At 42.2% G+C, this 16,312-nt stretch overlaps 1 protein-coding gene across 1 annotated transcript in view; it reads left to right on the top strand.

The window, feature by feature from the left end:
• DENND4A (DENN domain containing 4A) overlaps positions 1–16,312 on the top strand; it is an 811,018-nt gene that overhangs the window by 781,619 nt on the left and 13,087 nt on the right. The window contains exon 35 of the mRNA XM_085644632.1: positions 1,328–1,445. Within this exon, the coding sequence (XP_085500758.1) occupies positions 1,328–1,445 (118 nt within the window). The remainder of the gene's footprint in view (positions 1–1,327; positions 1,446–16,312) is intronic.

Here is a 16,312-nt window from a genome sequence, read left to right on the forward strand (position 1 = left end):
ATGAATTGAACAAATTGTTGTTTCATTGCTAAGTCTGTCTATCTGAAATGGAAGGTCCTCCCGTTAACCTCTTTGTAACTCAAGAGATTCTCAGTGCCTGAGTTATGCTTTTTGGTTCGTATGTGGCTTTTACTGGTTGTGCACCATTCTCCTGTGGAATGGAAACTTCCTTTGCTGTTTTTTCCCCTTCTCTTTCAAATGCCAAAGTATCATCACATTTGCTTTAGCTTAATTTGTAAAGTGAAGTTTGTACATCTTCTTTTGGCAGTAACATCTGGTTCCTAGTTCAAATCAAGCAGCACTGCCCTACTAATCTCTTCCTCTCCTTGCTCTAGCTCTCCATTTCCATCCATTCATTCTCCTTCTCGCCTACTCTCTCCACTCTCTCTTCTCCCTCTCCGATCCTTTCTCTCTACCTCCCTACTTATCTCTCTGAAAGCCTACTTATGCTAGCTGCAGTTAATCTCACGGAGCTGGGGAAAGTGACAGATGCATCATCAATGGTCCTGGGTTCTCAAAAGCGACGTCCAAGGGCTCCAGCCCACCAAGAAAATAGCCAGTGGAATTAAAGGCCAATCCGGTGTGCTTGGTTCCTCATTTTAACCCAAAGTCGTATCAACATGTTTGAGAAAAATGTCACTTTAATCTAAGATGTTAAAAAACTGCACCACTAGACTAGTGACCAGAAAGTGGTTACGCTTTTCTTATTGCGCTACACAGTACAACATTACCTCTGCATCCTGTTGAGTATACCAAAATATTTCTCAATTGGCTTTTTGAGCCTAAAGGAAGTGTTCTGTAATACGTTACTAATATAGTATTCTTCCATGGGTGCCTAAAAGAACACTTGAGCTAAACTTGTTCCTTTTCAAAGTGAAGTTGTGTCAAGGGATATATACCAAATAAATGTTCCATTTTAGGTGATAACCGATCACCTTTGGGATTTAGATTATCTTAGGTTGGATAAGTGTCATAAAAGCAACCAAGACTGCATACCATCATGTTTCATTTCTGCCTCTCCCCTATGTTTCTTTTACATTTCTCATACTCGCCCCAATGTCCCTTCTTCCCTCTTCTGTTGTTTGATAGCACTGTGGATCTGTTTCACTACAGCATACTTGCTATACAAGTAACCAACATGATATACATAGTATAAACAAGTTTACCTATAACAGACCGCTTCAACAGATGGTAATAATTTAAGAGCATAGTCACACTAAACTAATAGAATAACAGGTAACTATGTTTTGTTTTGTTACATTTGTATTTGCAAATGATGATGAGGAAATAGCTTTGGTATAATTCATTTATAAATGTCTCTTTCTAGATTCCCCGGGATTGTATGTCAGAAGACAGCAAGTATGTGCTTATTCAGATGCTCTGGGACAATCTGAAGCTGCATCGTGACCCTTGGCAGCCACTCTACATCCTTTGGAACACACAGCGTAAGATCTTCTGTGTTTATCCCCTTCATGGTTCTCCTGATAAAAAGGAAAATTGAGAGGGAAAAATGCAATTTTGCATGCCAGTGAGACAATGCTCAAGGGTGGAGTTACTAATTTTAGTTACATGCGACTGTGTCACAAGATGAATTCTCATTTGATGTGTTGTCAAATGTGTGCAGGCTTCCCATGGCCTTCATTTGAACAATCCTCATTCTCCATGGTAGACCCAGGAAAGGACCACACCACTTCTTCAACAATGGCGAATGGGCTGTTGCTGTCTTGCCAGTACTAATCGCCAAACAATAAACTACGAGTGGCAAAAAAAAGCAGGGTTGGTAGCGAATACTATCCTGTTTCACACTGTCACTTATAAGCTTTACATATTCAATCTCTTATAGTGACTGAAGTATTGATACATTTATTTCAGCCTTCTTCTAAAAGTAACAAAGAGGCTTCAGGTCATACAGAATAGGACAGCTCATCTAGTGATTGTCTCCAAACAAAAATACATTATTGAACAGTGTTAAAAGGGGATGTTGAGTCCCAGGTAGAGTTGTATTTAAGTTCTGATTGATATACTTCAATTAATATGCAGCCATTAATGTCTGACCTTTAAAAAAATAAAGGTATGGTGGCCGTACCGCCAGAATATAGATGTGTCTGATTGGAACACCATGCTTTCTACCTTGTTCAAGATAACCAAGCACCGAACTGCAACAAAGGCAATTAAAACCATCTTCCTCCAAAAACGATCAAGAACCATATTACATCTTGAGCTTCTTTTGTGATCTGAAAAGGGAATTTATGTTAGAATGTTTCCTTAAGTTCCCAAATTGCTACAGAGAAAGAAAACAGTGTGTTCAGGCTGGTTATCTCTCAGGGGATCTCAGTTGATAATCATAAACACTAAATCGTCCCACCCACATGCCGAGACCCTGTAGCAGTTCTTTCAAAGTCACATTTACTTTGCCTTACTTCGAAAAGGTCACAAGGCACATGGGACACAAATGTTACATTATGCAGCCTTAGAACAGGCTATATTGCCAATTATATTGAATTGTGTTAACATTTGGAAGCCAAAAAAGCTTAAGACTTTAAAGGTTAGTAGAAAAGTCGAAAAAGTGACATTTTAAAAAACCTTCACAAACTCTTTTTACTTCTTTTTAAAGTAAGACAAGGGGTAAAACATGGCAATGTAGCTGTACAGGAGGCAGCTGGTGGCTTTTTACTCAATTGTTTTTTCCGGCTCCTGTTGACAGGATTCTTGAGCAGAGCTGTGCCTTTTTAAGGCTTTTTTCTCTCAAAAGTTTTTGTCTGTTGCTATTTAAATTGATTGACTTATGTCCTTTACAAATTAAAGTATTTTTAGATGTTTTTCGGACGAGAAATATATCAGATTTTTTGCAAACTCCCATCTTTTTGCAAACTGCCCAGAATGTGGCAGACAAATGGCAAAAAAAGACCCCCACAGGATCTGTATCCTGTGTTTGTCTGACTCTCAGGGCCCCAAAAAGTGTTGCCAATGCAAGATCTTTTTCAGGCGCACTTTGCGGGAGAGAGAGAAGATTTGCTTCAATGGCCAAGTGGAGCACCGCAGAAAGCAAGATTCTCTGGCTTCAGAGCCTTCTGAAGGGCGAGGAGAGCCTCTTCTCTCTGCAAGTGTCCTTAGTCGTGATGTGAGGACTCCCACAGAGGGAAATCCAAAAGGAGAAGATCTAGTAAAAAACAATGCTCTCATTCGATATTGAGGAAATCGAATTTGAGAAGAGGTATAGCACCTACATGCTCACTGTCAGGAGCTGGTTCAACGTCGATAACACATACTATGTTGAGGAAGAGAGCACCATAGGACGCCGAGAACTTCACCATAGAGACATAATACAACTTTTCTCACTAAGAGAATGAAGTGGCTTTCATGAATGAAAGCATGCAAACTTCCATCAGAGTCTGACTCTGAGTACTCATGAGCCTATTCTCCATCCATGCCAACTTCTGCAGTGACCATTACAGATTTTCTAGCACCTCCTCAGGCTCCAATGGAATCCACACCTCCACATTTGTCTCCCCTGCCTTCTACTATGCCTCCTCCTCCTACCAGTTATTCCAGCGGTACGTCTGCTGCCAATACAACCAGCCACTCCTTCTCAGCCCCCACAGTCCCTTGTACTAGTGACACCTACACCAAGGCACCCTTGATCTCACTGCCGTCACATCAGACCTTGCAGCCATAAGTCTAGGTCAAGATCCCACCGTCATCATCGCTCAAGATCTCACAGATGTTCACATCCCTGATTGAGAAGATATTCTACATCCAGATCAGGATCCTCATGAACTCGTAATACCACATCTTCTTCAAGACTATATTTGCCAACTTTAACAGATTCTCCTCCAGCGAGAATATCTTCAGTGGATGATATCAACATCTTCCAGGAGGTACTTATTAGCTGTGCTAACAAATTAAAATAATGATTTACTCACTACTACTACATCCACGTCTGTAATTTTTGAGACATGTCATCCAAGATCTGCAACTAGACATTCCCACCTCTGGTGCCAGGTCTCTTAGAATCAGCGATGGAACGTATTTCTTTTTTTTTTTAAACGCTGACTGCTGTTAAGGCTGCACCGGCGCACCTACAGAGGAAAACAAGATCAGGATCCATCTTTTCTTCGCTCAGATCCTATTCCAGGCTATGTCATCTTCCCAGCTTCTCGGAAACTAAATTCCAGGCTACATCATCTACTGTCCCTCCTGACAAGGAAAGCAAAAAATTGGATTCGCTGGGCAGAAAGGTTTGTGGGACATATTCTTTTTTTATGAAAGTTGCTAGCGCAACTGCTAGGTTCATAGAGATAAACAACAGGACTTCCAAGAAATTTTCAATACTGGCATGATGTGTAGGAAAGTGCCCCTTTTTGACATAATCACCCCCACTTTTTGCCCGGTATTTGATGTAATTTTGACTGGAAGTACACCTGGGTTTCTGCTAAGCAGGTCCCCACTGCCAGATCTCTTTCCCAAAACTGTGCAATTGTACCCCTGTTGGCAATACCTTTCACCCTCCCTGTAAATCCCTAGTACGTGGTATCTCTGTTACCTAGAGAAAGGAGGCTAGAGAGGGTCATCAAGGGCTGCAGCACAAATTGTGCCACCCTAAAGTTCCCCTCACCAAACACATACAGACTGCCACTGCAGGCAGCGTGTCTTGGTGCAGACAAAAGTGAAAACACAACATGGCATACATCTATGTGTGCCATGCCCAAAGACACTGCATACAATATAGGTAAGTTGCCCATACAGCAGGCCTTACAGCCCTAAGGCAGGGTGCACTATACTACATGTGAGGACATATCTGCATGAGCAGATATGCCCCAGTGCTGGTCAGCTCTGTCACTGCTAGTACAAGGGAACAGGGAAGCCATTTTAAGTACATTTGCTGGACACTGGTCAAAACTAGTTCACCAGGTACATGATGGCTTCACTGAAAATAGGGATGTTTGGTATCAAACATCACATAGTAATGATGCCAGTGTTGGATTTATTAATACCTGTTAGATGAGGCCCATTTAACTTATTTTTAGAAGTGGTTATGTCGGATGGGAGAAGTGGTCCTGGGTATCATGCAGACTCTGGCCTCTGTACTTCGATCCACCATTGTTGGAACAGTTCTTGTTGGTTGAGCACTTGACTAGCTATATTGCTTGTGGGCCAAGTAGCTAATATTGCTTCACAATCTTTTTGTTGCGGGTGGGATTAGAATTCTATTGCCGTTGGGTGTGATGAATTGATGTGCGCCAGGGCGCTAATTTCCTTTAGTAATTTTAGAACTGTACCTCTATTCAGAGTATCATGCTCCTCTAGATGCATAATTGGGGATCAGCATGAGCTTTGTGGCTGATTGAGCTTGTTAGTGCCTCTGAGTCGGTTCCCCCTTACCTTTCGTATTTGAATGTGTTTGGGCCTCTTTGTTATACTCTGTAAAGTGTCTTGTTTGCTGATCAGTTACAGCTGGGAAGCTTGGGTAGTGGAGCTCCATTAGGATTGGGTAGTTCACCGTTGTGGATGTACCATTAAGTGGTGTGTAGGAGAGTAGGGTCTGCTTCTTATGTATACCCCCACTTTTTGCTGATGTTTCACTGTTTTTCAACATAAGCCTGGCTGGGGCTCTACTATCCTGGACCCCAGCCTAGCTGATTCCTCTCTAAATTGATTCCATGTACCTTGGGTACAATCCAGATTGGATTCTGGGGTACCCTTATAAGTCCCTAGTATGTGGTAGAAGATGTACCCAGGGCATAGGCACCCCAGAGGCCTACCAGGGGCTGCAGCATGTATTATGCCACCCCTGGGAAGCCTTCCAAAATGACACCACAGGACTGCTACTGCAGCCTGAGTTAGGTGGTGCATGCACTCCTTACTGAGAAATAGGTTCACCATATCTCACCCTATCACTGCACATATAAACCTATCAGTCACCCCTATGGCAGGTCTTATCAATCCTGAAGGCAGGGTGCTTGGTTTTATGTGAGAGAGTGCCCATGCATGAGCAGAGCCCCTCTGCAGCCTTCGGAATCTATTCTCCTGGATTGTCTGTGATGCAGCCTGACCATATACTCTTAAGTGCATTATAACCTCGCGGTAAATGCTAACTTTGGGGTGGCTGCACGGAAATATATTGTGTTTGGTGTCAAACACCTTTGAATCATACCCCCACACCAGTAACTGGTGTGGGAGTATGATCCCACCATTCTAGAGGCAGAGTCATGACAGCACCGGTATACCCGGTACCAGCTAACAGAGCCCTGGCATCACAAAATGGATGCTGCCAGCCACAGACACAAGTCTGGCCTCCTGCTGCTGACCGAAACTCCGGCAGGGGAGGCCTGGACAATAGGTTTCCTGTCACAGGGAGGTGTTATCACCTCCCAGACAGGCTTTAGTGGATTGGGGCTGGGTGAGTGCACTCCAGGTATGCTTTGAAGTCTGCACTGGGGGCACATTTGGTGTCCCTGTGCATAGTCCAGCTCAAACCGGTTGCAGGGGCTACCAGCCCCTGCTCTGGCGCGAAACTGGACAAAGGAAATGTGTGTAGCCACCCCTCTTTCCAAACCCTCCCATAGGTGGGTCTCCTGAGTTAGTCCAACCCCTTCCTTGGGTATAAAGAAGGAACCCCTGACCACAGAACTTTAATTTTCCCTGGACGAAACTCTGAAACTGAATCCTGGAACTTCGACGATCTACACAACGCTAGATGACTGAAGAATCTCCCTTGGAGTAAAGGAGTTACTCCCCTGCTTGGCAGGCACCAAAGACTCAACAGGAGGTGGGTTCCCGTGGTCTCTGAGGTCGATCTGTGCGCTCAGCAATTCTGAGGCCTGTATCCCTCGTGGAGACCGTGCGACCCGAACCCCTGGACACCGCGACGATTTGCAGAAGCATCAGCTTTGAGATGACCTCTGCAGCTGAGCTTTGGGTTACTTGTAGCCCTGACCCCGAGCAGCATTTGCACTGAAGATTGCCCGCCTACACTCCACGAGTGTTCCGTGAGCTGGCCCTTTGTGTTTTTTCTCGAGGTCCCTTCGCGATCCCTGGTCCGTTGACTGGTGGGTCCCTGTGAAGGCAACTCTAACTTCAATTGGGCTTCCCTGGTTGCTCCAGACGTGCCCTGACTCGCCATCGCTTGGGGAGCCCCCAGGACCTTGCTGGTCCGCGCCAAGAGCATCTTTCCTCTTCCTGCGTGGTTTGCTGTTGCCAAGGCTTGTTGTGTCCAATCCGGGCACCGACGCTGCAGCACTCGACATCTTTCGTGGGACAGCTCGAATCCTCCAAGACTTAGCCTGAAGGCTGCTGTCCATAGCTACCACTAGGATAGCTTTCAAATAAGGTTGTCTTTAACCTATCATCAATAAAGGGTTGTTTGAACTGGTGCAAGGTGCCCACTATAACTAGTGGACAGCTTATACCAGAGCAACTTCTAACATGGTGGGTTTGTGTTGTGTAAGAAACACTGTTTTGTTGACTGTGCGGTTACTGTTGGGGCGCTGAGATGTAGATGCTCTGTTAGTATCAGATGGTTCACTGCCACAGATTTGTCATCTGGTGGTATGCTTGTCTTGAGTGCGTATGTCACCTCCGTTTTTGGTGAGGTGACATGAGCAATTCTTCGGATTCTTTGTACTGATGCTTCCGTTCTGGTGCTTTGTGTTCTTTTTAACTTCTTTTCCGCTCCCTTTTTGGTTAAGCTTACTCATTTGCTGTTAGTCTTCCTTGGATCCTGCGGAGTTCACTCTCTCAAATTAAATAAGCCGTCCAACTTCCATTCCACGAAAGAAACCATCCCTCTTTCATCGGGAAAACTGCAACAAGAAGTCTCCATCCTCTTGCAGAAACATGCAGTGGAAACGGTCCCCTCTCCCCTCACAAATATGCAAATGTATTCTTGTTCCTTTCTAATGAAAAAAGGACAGAAAAATAAGTACAGGCCCTTTTTAGACCTAATGAAAGTGAAAAAAGTGTGGTTGTAGCAGCTTACCTCAGGAAAATGGAAATTTCCATCAATCTATACCTAGAGCATTGGCTCTTCAAAGCATCATTGTACCAACAAGCAAGTCGACATTATCATCTAGCTGTCATGATTCTCAATCAGCTGATGTGAGGAAATGGGGTGTATTATATAGTGTTGCTGTGCAACCTCACTTTGTAATACACTTACCAACCCTTTAGGACCAGTATGTTTCGTCTATGAAACCCTCAGCTCAACCCTGGGTAGCTGTGGTATGGAGAAGGAAGGCTTATACAGAGGAGCAAGTGTAAAGTATTTAAACAGCACCCCTTAAGAAATCAAACACCAATTTAAAAAATAGACTGTATTTTTATGAGATTTTAGACAATAGAATAAAAAAAGATGCACAAGAGGTTCTGGAGATAAAGATTTTACAAGTAATAGCAAATCAAAGCAATTTCACTCAAATACGAGCAAGCCTTGGCAAAGTCAACAAATTGGACACTTAGAAACTTTTTCAAAGAAAACGTAGGTAATTGTCAATGCAGTCGGTTAGAAAGTATTTGGGGCAACCAACTCCAGCAGGGAGCTACTCAGAGGGCCAGCAAGGTCCTCAATAACAGTTACCTTCACAGGAGAAGCAGTCTTACGGTTTCAGGCACTTTATTTGCGTTTTAATGGAATACCATGGAGTGGTCCTGCTGCAAGGGAGGAAGAATGCTGAAGATGCTTTAAGGATACTGTGAATCCGATGCGGTTTACGGGAGTCTTCCTGCAGGAATTCCTCGGTCCACAAAGATAGTAAGGGGGTCTTTGTTGGAGGGTTGACGTCCCACAAAGTGCTTTCCGGTCTGGCCAAAGACCAGTTGCCACTGGATTACCAATAGCCCATGGTTGCAGTCACAGGCCAATCGTTCCTGGGTCGATAACTCGCCTTCTGAGGGTCTTAGCAAATCCCTGTGAGCTCTGCAAACTCTGGTGCAACTCTGTGCATCGGATCTTGGTCCTCGGTGCTGCACAGCGGCGGTGGTAGCCTATTGTCTTGCTTCAGATGCAAGAGCACGTGCCCTAGTCGGGCAAGCCTTTCTGAAAAATGTGTTTGATGAATTATACTTTTCCCTTTTATCTCCTACCTTGCAAAATTATTGATGATGAGTTTGCTAATAAATTCAATGCTTATGATTATCAATGGATATCCCCTAAGAGAGAAGGAATGGTTTCTTACCTTTAATCCTTGTTCTCTCTCAGAAAAATCTGCCTTTAAATCATAAGAAATGCCCCTCCTCCTCGATGGAAGATATAAAATATGTACAACTCTGTACTGCGAAGTCATTAGTTAAAAATAACGGAGTAAACTGCAACCTGCAGGTGCACGATGGGACACTGGAGGTCAAGTTGTCCTTAAAAATGCAGTGTCCTATTCTCATAGTTTTTAATACTGCAGCCTGTATAGCTACATTGTCCTATATTTCTCTGTCTCTTACTTTAAAAAGAAAACAAATGAGTATGAGAACGACTTTTTTAAAGGTTACTTTTTAATCTTTTCTAGTGACTTTTCAAGGCTTAAGCCTTTTTTTTCCAAATTGTAAAGTAATTCAATATAATAGACAATATAGCCTGTTTTAAGGCTCAAAAATTTAAAAATTGTGTCACATGTGCCTCCAGGCCTTTTTGACTTAATGCAAAGAAATTGTGACTTTAAAAGAACTGCTCCGGGGTCCCTGCACGTGGGCGGGACTGTTGAGTGCTTATGATTTCAAAGGATATTCCCCTGAGAAAGAAGCAGAATTATAGGTAGGAAACCATTCCTTCTGCCTTGTTCCATAGATTTAGCATTGCAATTCAGGAAGGAGTCAGATGCTCTTAAGCTATATGAATTTTAAATGCGCCTCGATACCCTCACAAGTGATAAGCTGCGCTTTACAAATACCGAATGATTGATTGAATGGAGTTGTAGTATGGACCATGGATAAATGGTATTCTACTGTAGTATTTTATTGTGACAGGGTGAGATTTCTATTTTCTTTTGCTAGTCAAGTAGTCAGAAATCATGACTGAAATTTACAAATTATTCGTTAGGAGCATTGATTAATTCACCTGAGATTCACTAACATTTTTAAAGGCTTATAGCATTCATATTTCACCTACATTGGCAATGTTTAGGCGAAAAGATAATTTGGATACAATATTTTGGCAGCTGATGTTGAAGGAAAGGCAGGCATTCACAGTTGGTTCAACATATATACATTCACACAAAGGACATGAATTGCCACCCGGAACATGGAGGTGAAAAACCTCCTCTTTTATCTTCTGCCGCTCTTGTAATTTGTTTTAAACTACACTGATTTGTGCAATTTTACCATATTCTTTAAACGTGCCAACAATATTTTTTAACCTTTGCAGCACTGAATTAGTTATGAACTTAGCCACAATTTCTCTTTAGAATTTACTTTTAATATCAATGTATGGAATCACCTTCAACATCCTGTTTTTATGTAGCCATACGTAATAAATATCTTCAAAGGCTTATTGTGATGAAATGTAATCATGATGCTTTGTGCATCTTTGGGCCTCCTACCCTGTTCAAACTTTTAAAAATATCTATCCTACCGCTATGAGCTAAAATTGTAAACGCCTCCTTGAGTCAAGGTGACATTCCGGACTGCCTTAAAATAGGGTAGGTCACACCTATACTAAAGAAAGCTGACACCTCTCCATCTGATCTAAACAACCGTCCTATAACCAACATCCCCACTTTGGCGAAACTATTGGAGAAATGTGTACAAATTCAATTATGCAATCATATTGAGCATTACAACCTCTTAGACAGTCACCATTCCGGCTTCCGCCAAGGACACAGCACAGAATCTGCACTCACGCACATTATGGATGACATACTAAAAATGCTTGACCGCAATAAATCATGCCTATTGATACTTCTTGATCTGTCCTCCGTCTTCGATATGGTCAAGCATGACAACCTTCTGTCCCTATTGGAACGAAGGATGGACCTCTCGGGCACAGTGTTGCAATGGTTCTCCTCCTTCTTGAATAACAGAACTCAAAGAATCAAGATGAAGAATTCACTCTTACAACCCTCTGTGGTCACCCTGGGTGTCCCTCAGGGATCTGCCCTATCACCCATTCTTTTCAACCTCCTAATGGAGCATTTGGCGAACACACTGAAATCAGCGAACATTCTAAATCACCTGTACGCGGATGATACCCAGCTGTATCTGAAAATCACCACCCCAGAAGACTTCATTGCCCTCAACACTATTCTACTGAACACGCAAAGTTGGCTCACTAACAACCACCTCATGCTGAATACCAAAAAAACGGAATTCATTCTCATCTCGCCACCGAACCACACACCGAAGCTAGACCTATGGTTAAAACACCTAACCTCCTTTGACTGTGTTCCCCTCATCATTGACTCAGCAAAATCCCTAGGAATCACCATAGACAAACACCTGAATATGCAGTCGCACATCTCTATTGCCACCAAGAGAGCTAATCACAAGTTCAGTATATTAAGGAAACTCAAACCCTTCCTCCCTCAGACTGATCTAAAAATGGCAGTACAAGCCCTAGTGCTGCCAAGATTAGACTACGGAAGCACCACCCTCTGTGGTCTCCCTAAATACAAGCTGGCTCTGTTGATGGCATCACTGAATGCTGCGGCTAGACTGGTATCAGGAGCCAGAAGAAATAGTCACATCTCTCCAACCTTGAAATCCCTGGATTGGTTGCCTTACGAGGCAAGAATACACCTTACAGAGCCTTGCATGACACGCAAAGCAATTCACAACAATACACCCAGTTACTTGGCTCTAAAGCTGGAAAGATCTGGAGGTTGCAGACAACAAGAAGTGCGAGCACTTTCATTCTGAAACCTCAATCCTTCCATAAGAAGAGAACTGGCTGCAGAGCTTTCTCAGGGATTGCACCAAAGATTTGAAACTCCTTACCTCCAGTAGTGCGTGGAATCACTTCCTTACTGCATTCAAAAAAGAAGTAAAAATACTACTAATGAACAAATTCATGTCCTAAGTCTTAATTCTTGGCTGTCACCGAGTCATCTTTATGACCCGAATACCATTGCCTATCTCAGGTGGAATGGACAAGACTATTTTATGTAAGACTAATACCACAGTCCTTAGTGCTCAATAACTGTATGTAGTGTAAAGCTTAGCTGGCCTCGGGTTCCCCTTGGTTATCTATTTGCTTTATATCCATTGTGAATCGAACAAGGTTATAATGTTTGTTTGCTAGCACAATCACCTAATGTACATTAACTGTATATTTTACAATGTCCTGTAGATTTACAGTCCTCTGTTTGTTTTGCATATATTTTATATTTCTTTTGTACGAATTGACACATTTGAATATGTGTATACCACCTCATCCATTTATGTTCTTATACTGTAAAGCGCTCTGATACCCTCGTGGGTCACGTTCGCGCTATATAAAACTTTATAAATAAAAATAAATAAATCTTCATGGTTATAGTAAGCATCAGCTAAATTAAAAAAATAGGTGTTTTACTGGGCTGTAGGTCAGGGCCATCATTTTACTGTGTCAGAAAAGACAACTTCCCCATAAACACATACTTTCATTAAGAAATCTGAATATAGAGGTCATGTGGTGGCATTTTGGGCTTACAGTCGATATCACCAGGAGTCAGACTGACTCCTCCTTTGATGAATGACCAATATAAAAGACTTGTTTCTGTCAAGCGTGATTTCTGGACTCAACGAGTACATGGCAGGATTCTGAATCTAGAATAGACTAAAGGGGCAGAATTAAATTTACACATCATTGCCGTGTTTCTTAGCAGCCATGAGGCACGCTGAATAGAGAGCAACCAAAGTTGATTTTCAATTACTTTTGTGTGCCCATTTGGGTGTAAGTATAGATGCCTGCAAAAATGTGTGTTGTAATAAAACTTCTGTTCAAGGCCCAATGTCAAAAAAATCTCACATTTGTAGCTCTTTTTTTTTTTTTTACTGCAGCCATCTTCAAAGATGGATTAACCTGTGCATTGGCTGTATATAAAGCAACACCTCCCTTTCATCTAAACTGAAATGCTGTTTGAGCTTAGTCATGCCTCCCAAGATTGTATTGAACAGCATTCTACTACCTCCCGCCCATCTCTTATGAAAAGGCCCATGGTGCCTAGCTTGGCTAAATTTGTTCGATTAGTGAATCAAATAATAGGGTCATTGAAAGAAGGTCATCCCACCACTAATGACCAGTTTATCCTGTAAATCTATTACAGAACTCATTGGTTTGATTGTGTAACAATTAGAGAAGTTTTCTGTTCTGGGGAGTTAACAGATGACACACAGTGCTCTTCCTGTCACAGCCTGGGCAGTACAAGCCCACACTTTTCATATGTTGACCAGTCCCTAGTATCTTCAGTTGGACCGCATGGTAGAATAGTTCAAAATCAAAGAGAATACTCCCTGCGATTTGAGCTTCTATAGAAGTTGCAATCCCAGGCATATCTCTCTTTGTCCCAGAAAATGTAGACACAGTCATCTGCAATCTGTCAAAATGTTTTAGTCCAACTTAATCGAAAGGTCCTGAAGAGGTACAGAATAAGGGGCAAAAAATTTATTTTGACAATGTCACTCCTACCTATTCATCACGAAAATAGTGGTGTCCACCTTTTCAGATCTCATTTTAAATGAAAGTTAGAGTGGGAAATTAGCCTTGTGCAGATCCAAGATCCAGTTAGGAGATAGATTTTGATACTTAGCCTAAGGCATCCCCCTTCTGGATAAGGGACATTGTCTTTGCTCAGAATTAAAATCTCAGTTTCCCCATAGTAATTTTAAAACCTGGCACCTCTTATTTTACTAAGGCTGGAAGTGATTGAAGAGTGGAGATTAGTGGCCACAGAATACCATTCCAACGATGGTCAGATTTTGCATTTTCTTATCCTGTTCCTCTGAATTCAATCATCACCTCTAATTTTTCACGACAAATACTTTATGCTAAGTGCAAAAAGGAGAGGCCAGCGCAAACATCTCTGGAAGAAGGAAAAGGAAGAGAGGGAAACCTTGCCTTATGATTCTCTGTGGAAAGAAAATTCTTTGGAGGCACAACCCTTAAAGGTAATGTTAGACTGAGGAATTAACATAGTTGCTTAAAAGTCAAGATGTGTTGGGAGATCATATCCCATGGAATTAAGTATCTGTGTAAAGAAGGCACAGTCCATCCTATCAAATGCATTCTCAGCTTCGAGACTACAAGGATTGTATTCCCTTTAGCTTTTTGCACCAGTTGGAACTATCTGGGATGTAAACATTTTAATAAATAGGTTTCTCATTAATGATGAGAGTGAATGGCCTGTAGGAATCACAATGTTGATGGTCTTTCCCCAGCTTGAGAAAAAACAAACTACCAACCTTGTACATAGATGTAATTTCTATATAAAAAGTCAAAAAGGAATTAAACAAGACTTTTGATCTAGAGACCAACAGGGGAGCAAACATCTCCATGAAACTCCTCCCCTAGACATGAAACCTAGTTACCTTTCAACATGCTGATGGCTAAATATACTTCAGCCTCACTGATTAGAGATGATTAGGGGACTTGCGTCACTGAGGCTGTAAATTGCAGGGGCTCCTGGTCCTCCCACCCAAACTCTGGTTCTCCAGCCCCGTTTAGCGGTGGAGAAGCTACCATGCTTCAATAGCAGAGCTTCATATGCCTCCACATTTTGGATCATTTGACCATGCAGTCCATCAGACACAAATCTGCCATATCACAGTTCTTCATGCCCTTCCCTTTTTAGGGTAGGAAGTCTGCCTCTAATATTTCCTTCTGTGGACCATTGTGGCATGATAGGCCCAGGTCATAAAAATAAAATGTTCCCGACATTCAATGAGACTTCTCCCTATGCTTCAGGGACATTAGGCTGCTGAGGCAAACAAAAATGCCAAGCACTGAATCATCATGGCATCCTGGTTGGCATTCAATTGTGCTAAAAGTGAAACCACCACCCTGGGCAGCATCTGAGTCCAAAGTCCCCTTTCTGCTGCTGAAAAGACAAAAAAGCTGCACTTCAGACAGTTGGGTAACATCGAGTTGGGGGGGGGGAGTTCGGTAAGTGAAGTAACATGCATTATAGAGTTCTCTAAATTCTTTCACTTTCTCCTGTTTTAGGAAGTGTCAGGCAGCTGGGAGATGATTTCTTGGATATAATTTCCCAAATTGTAATCCTAATCCTATGTGTTAGAAGGCCCCTGGTTCTATAATCTACCTCATAGGATTTCTAGGGAAGGTGAAGAGCGGCCAGTTCAGCTCTGCTACATTTGGATTGTAGCTGTTCCCTAATCGCTGAAATATTTGCTAAAGCTCTAAGGGATCCTGTGCGCCTTTTAATCGGGTCTAAGTGATGTAATTCAGATTCCAAATTTGAAGAGTCGAACATCTGAAGCAAATGTAAGTTAAACATCAATAAACTTGCCTCTAAGAAGAACTGGCTCAAGAACATCCCAGACTGGTCACGAGAACCTTTACCCACTCACTCATCAAGCTGGAAATATTCTTGAATCTGTGTCTTGGCTTCCTCTGCAAAGACTGGGTCACCAGATGAAACCTTAGTTTCCTCTACTTTCAAGATAACTGGCCCAAGGGAAGTGAAACCAATCTCGGCATGGTCAGAAATCCTAATGAACCCAATGTCTGATAATTAAAAATCAGACACCAGTGCATTACTCATTAAGAGATCATAAATCTTCTACTCCTACCTGTGGACATGAGAAGTGAAGGTATGGTACAGTGAAACTGGGTTTAGTTCTCTCAAAACATCTCTGTTTCAATATTGGTTCTAATAGTTTGGGAGGCATGCTCTCTTTGGATCTATCAAACAGGTCACCCCAAGCAAAACTGAAGTCTCCAGTTAGTGTCATTTCACCCAAAGTTTAAATGGTCGTTAGAAATAAAAGTACAAAATTATCCTGACATGATTTTGGAATGTAAACAGCAGCCACAGTCATCTCTTGTATTGTCTCTTTAGCCATATGTATACGAGTTGTATGACACAGGAAGACCAAGTCATGAGTGTGTTGAAAATACTTCCAGATATCCAGTTGAATTCCAAGTAGTTTATTATGAGCAGCACAGCAACCAGCAATACAAGCGGTCAGTACAGCAGGCAAGATGCAACTGCCCTTCAACCATTGATCACATCCTCAATGTTCCAAAGTGGAACAAGAATGTTATTTGTAAGATGCCCTGGTGCACATGCTTAACCTGGAATAAATAAATAAGCCTTGCAAATGCAAATACAACATATCTCCTTTTTTTCCAAAACAACAATAAAAGAAATAGTGAACATAAGTTAAAATA

The sequence above is a fragment of the Triturus cristatus genome, chromosome 3_1 (assembly GCF_964204655.1).
Source record: "Triturus cristatus chromosome 3_1, aTriCri1.1, whole genome shotgun sequence".
NCBI classification, from domain to species: Eukaryota; Metazoa; Chordata; class Amphibia; order Caudata; family Salamandridae; genus Triturus; species Triturus cristatus.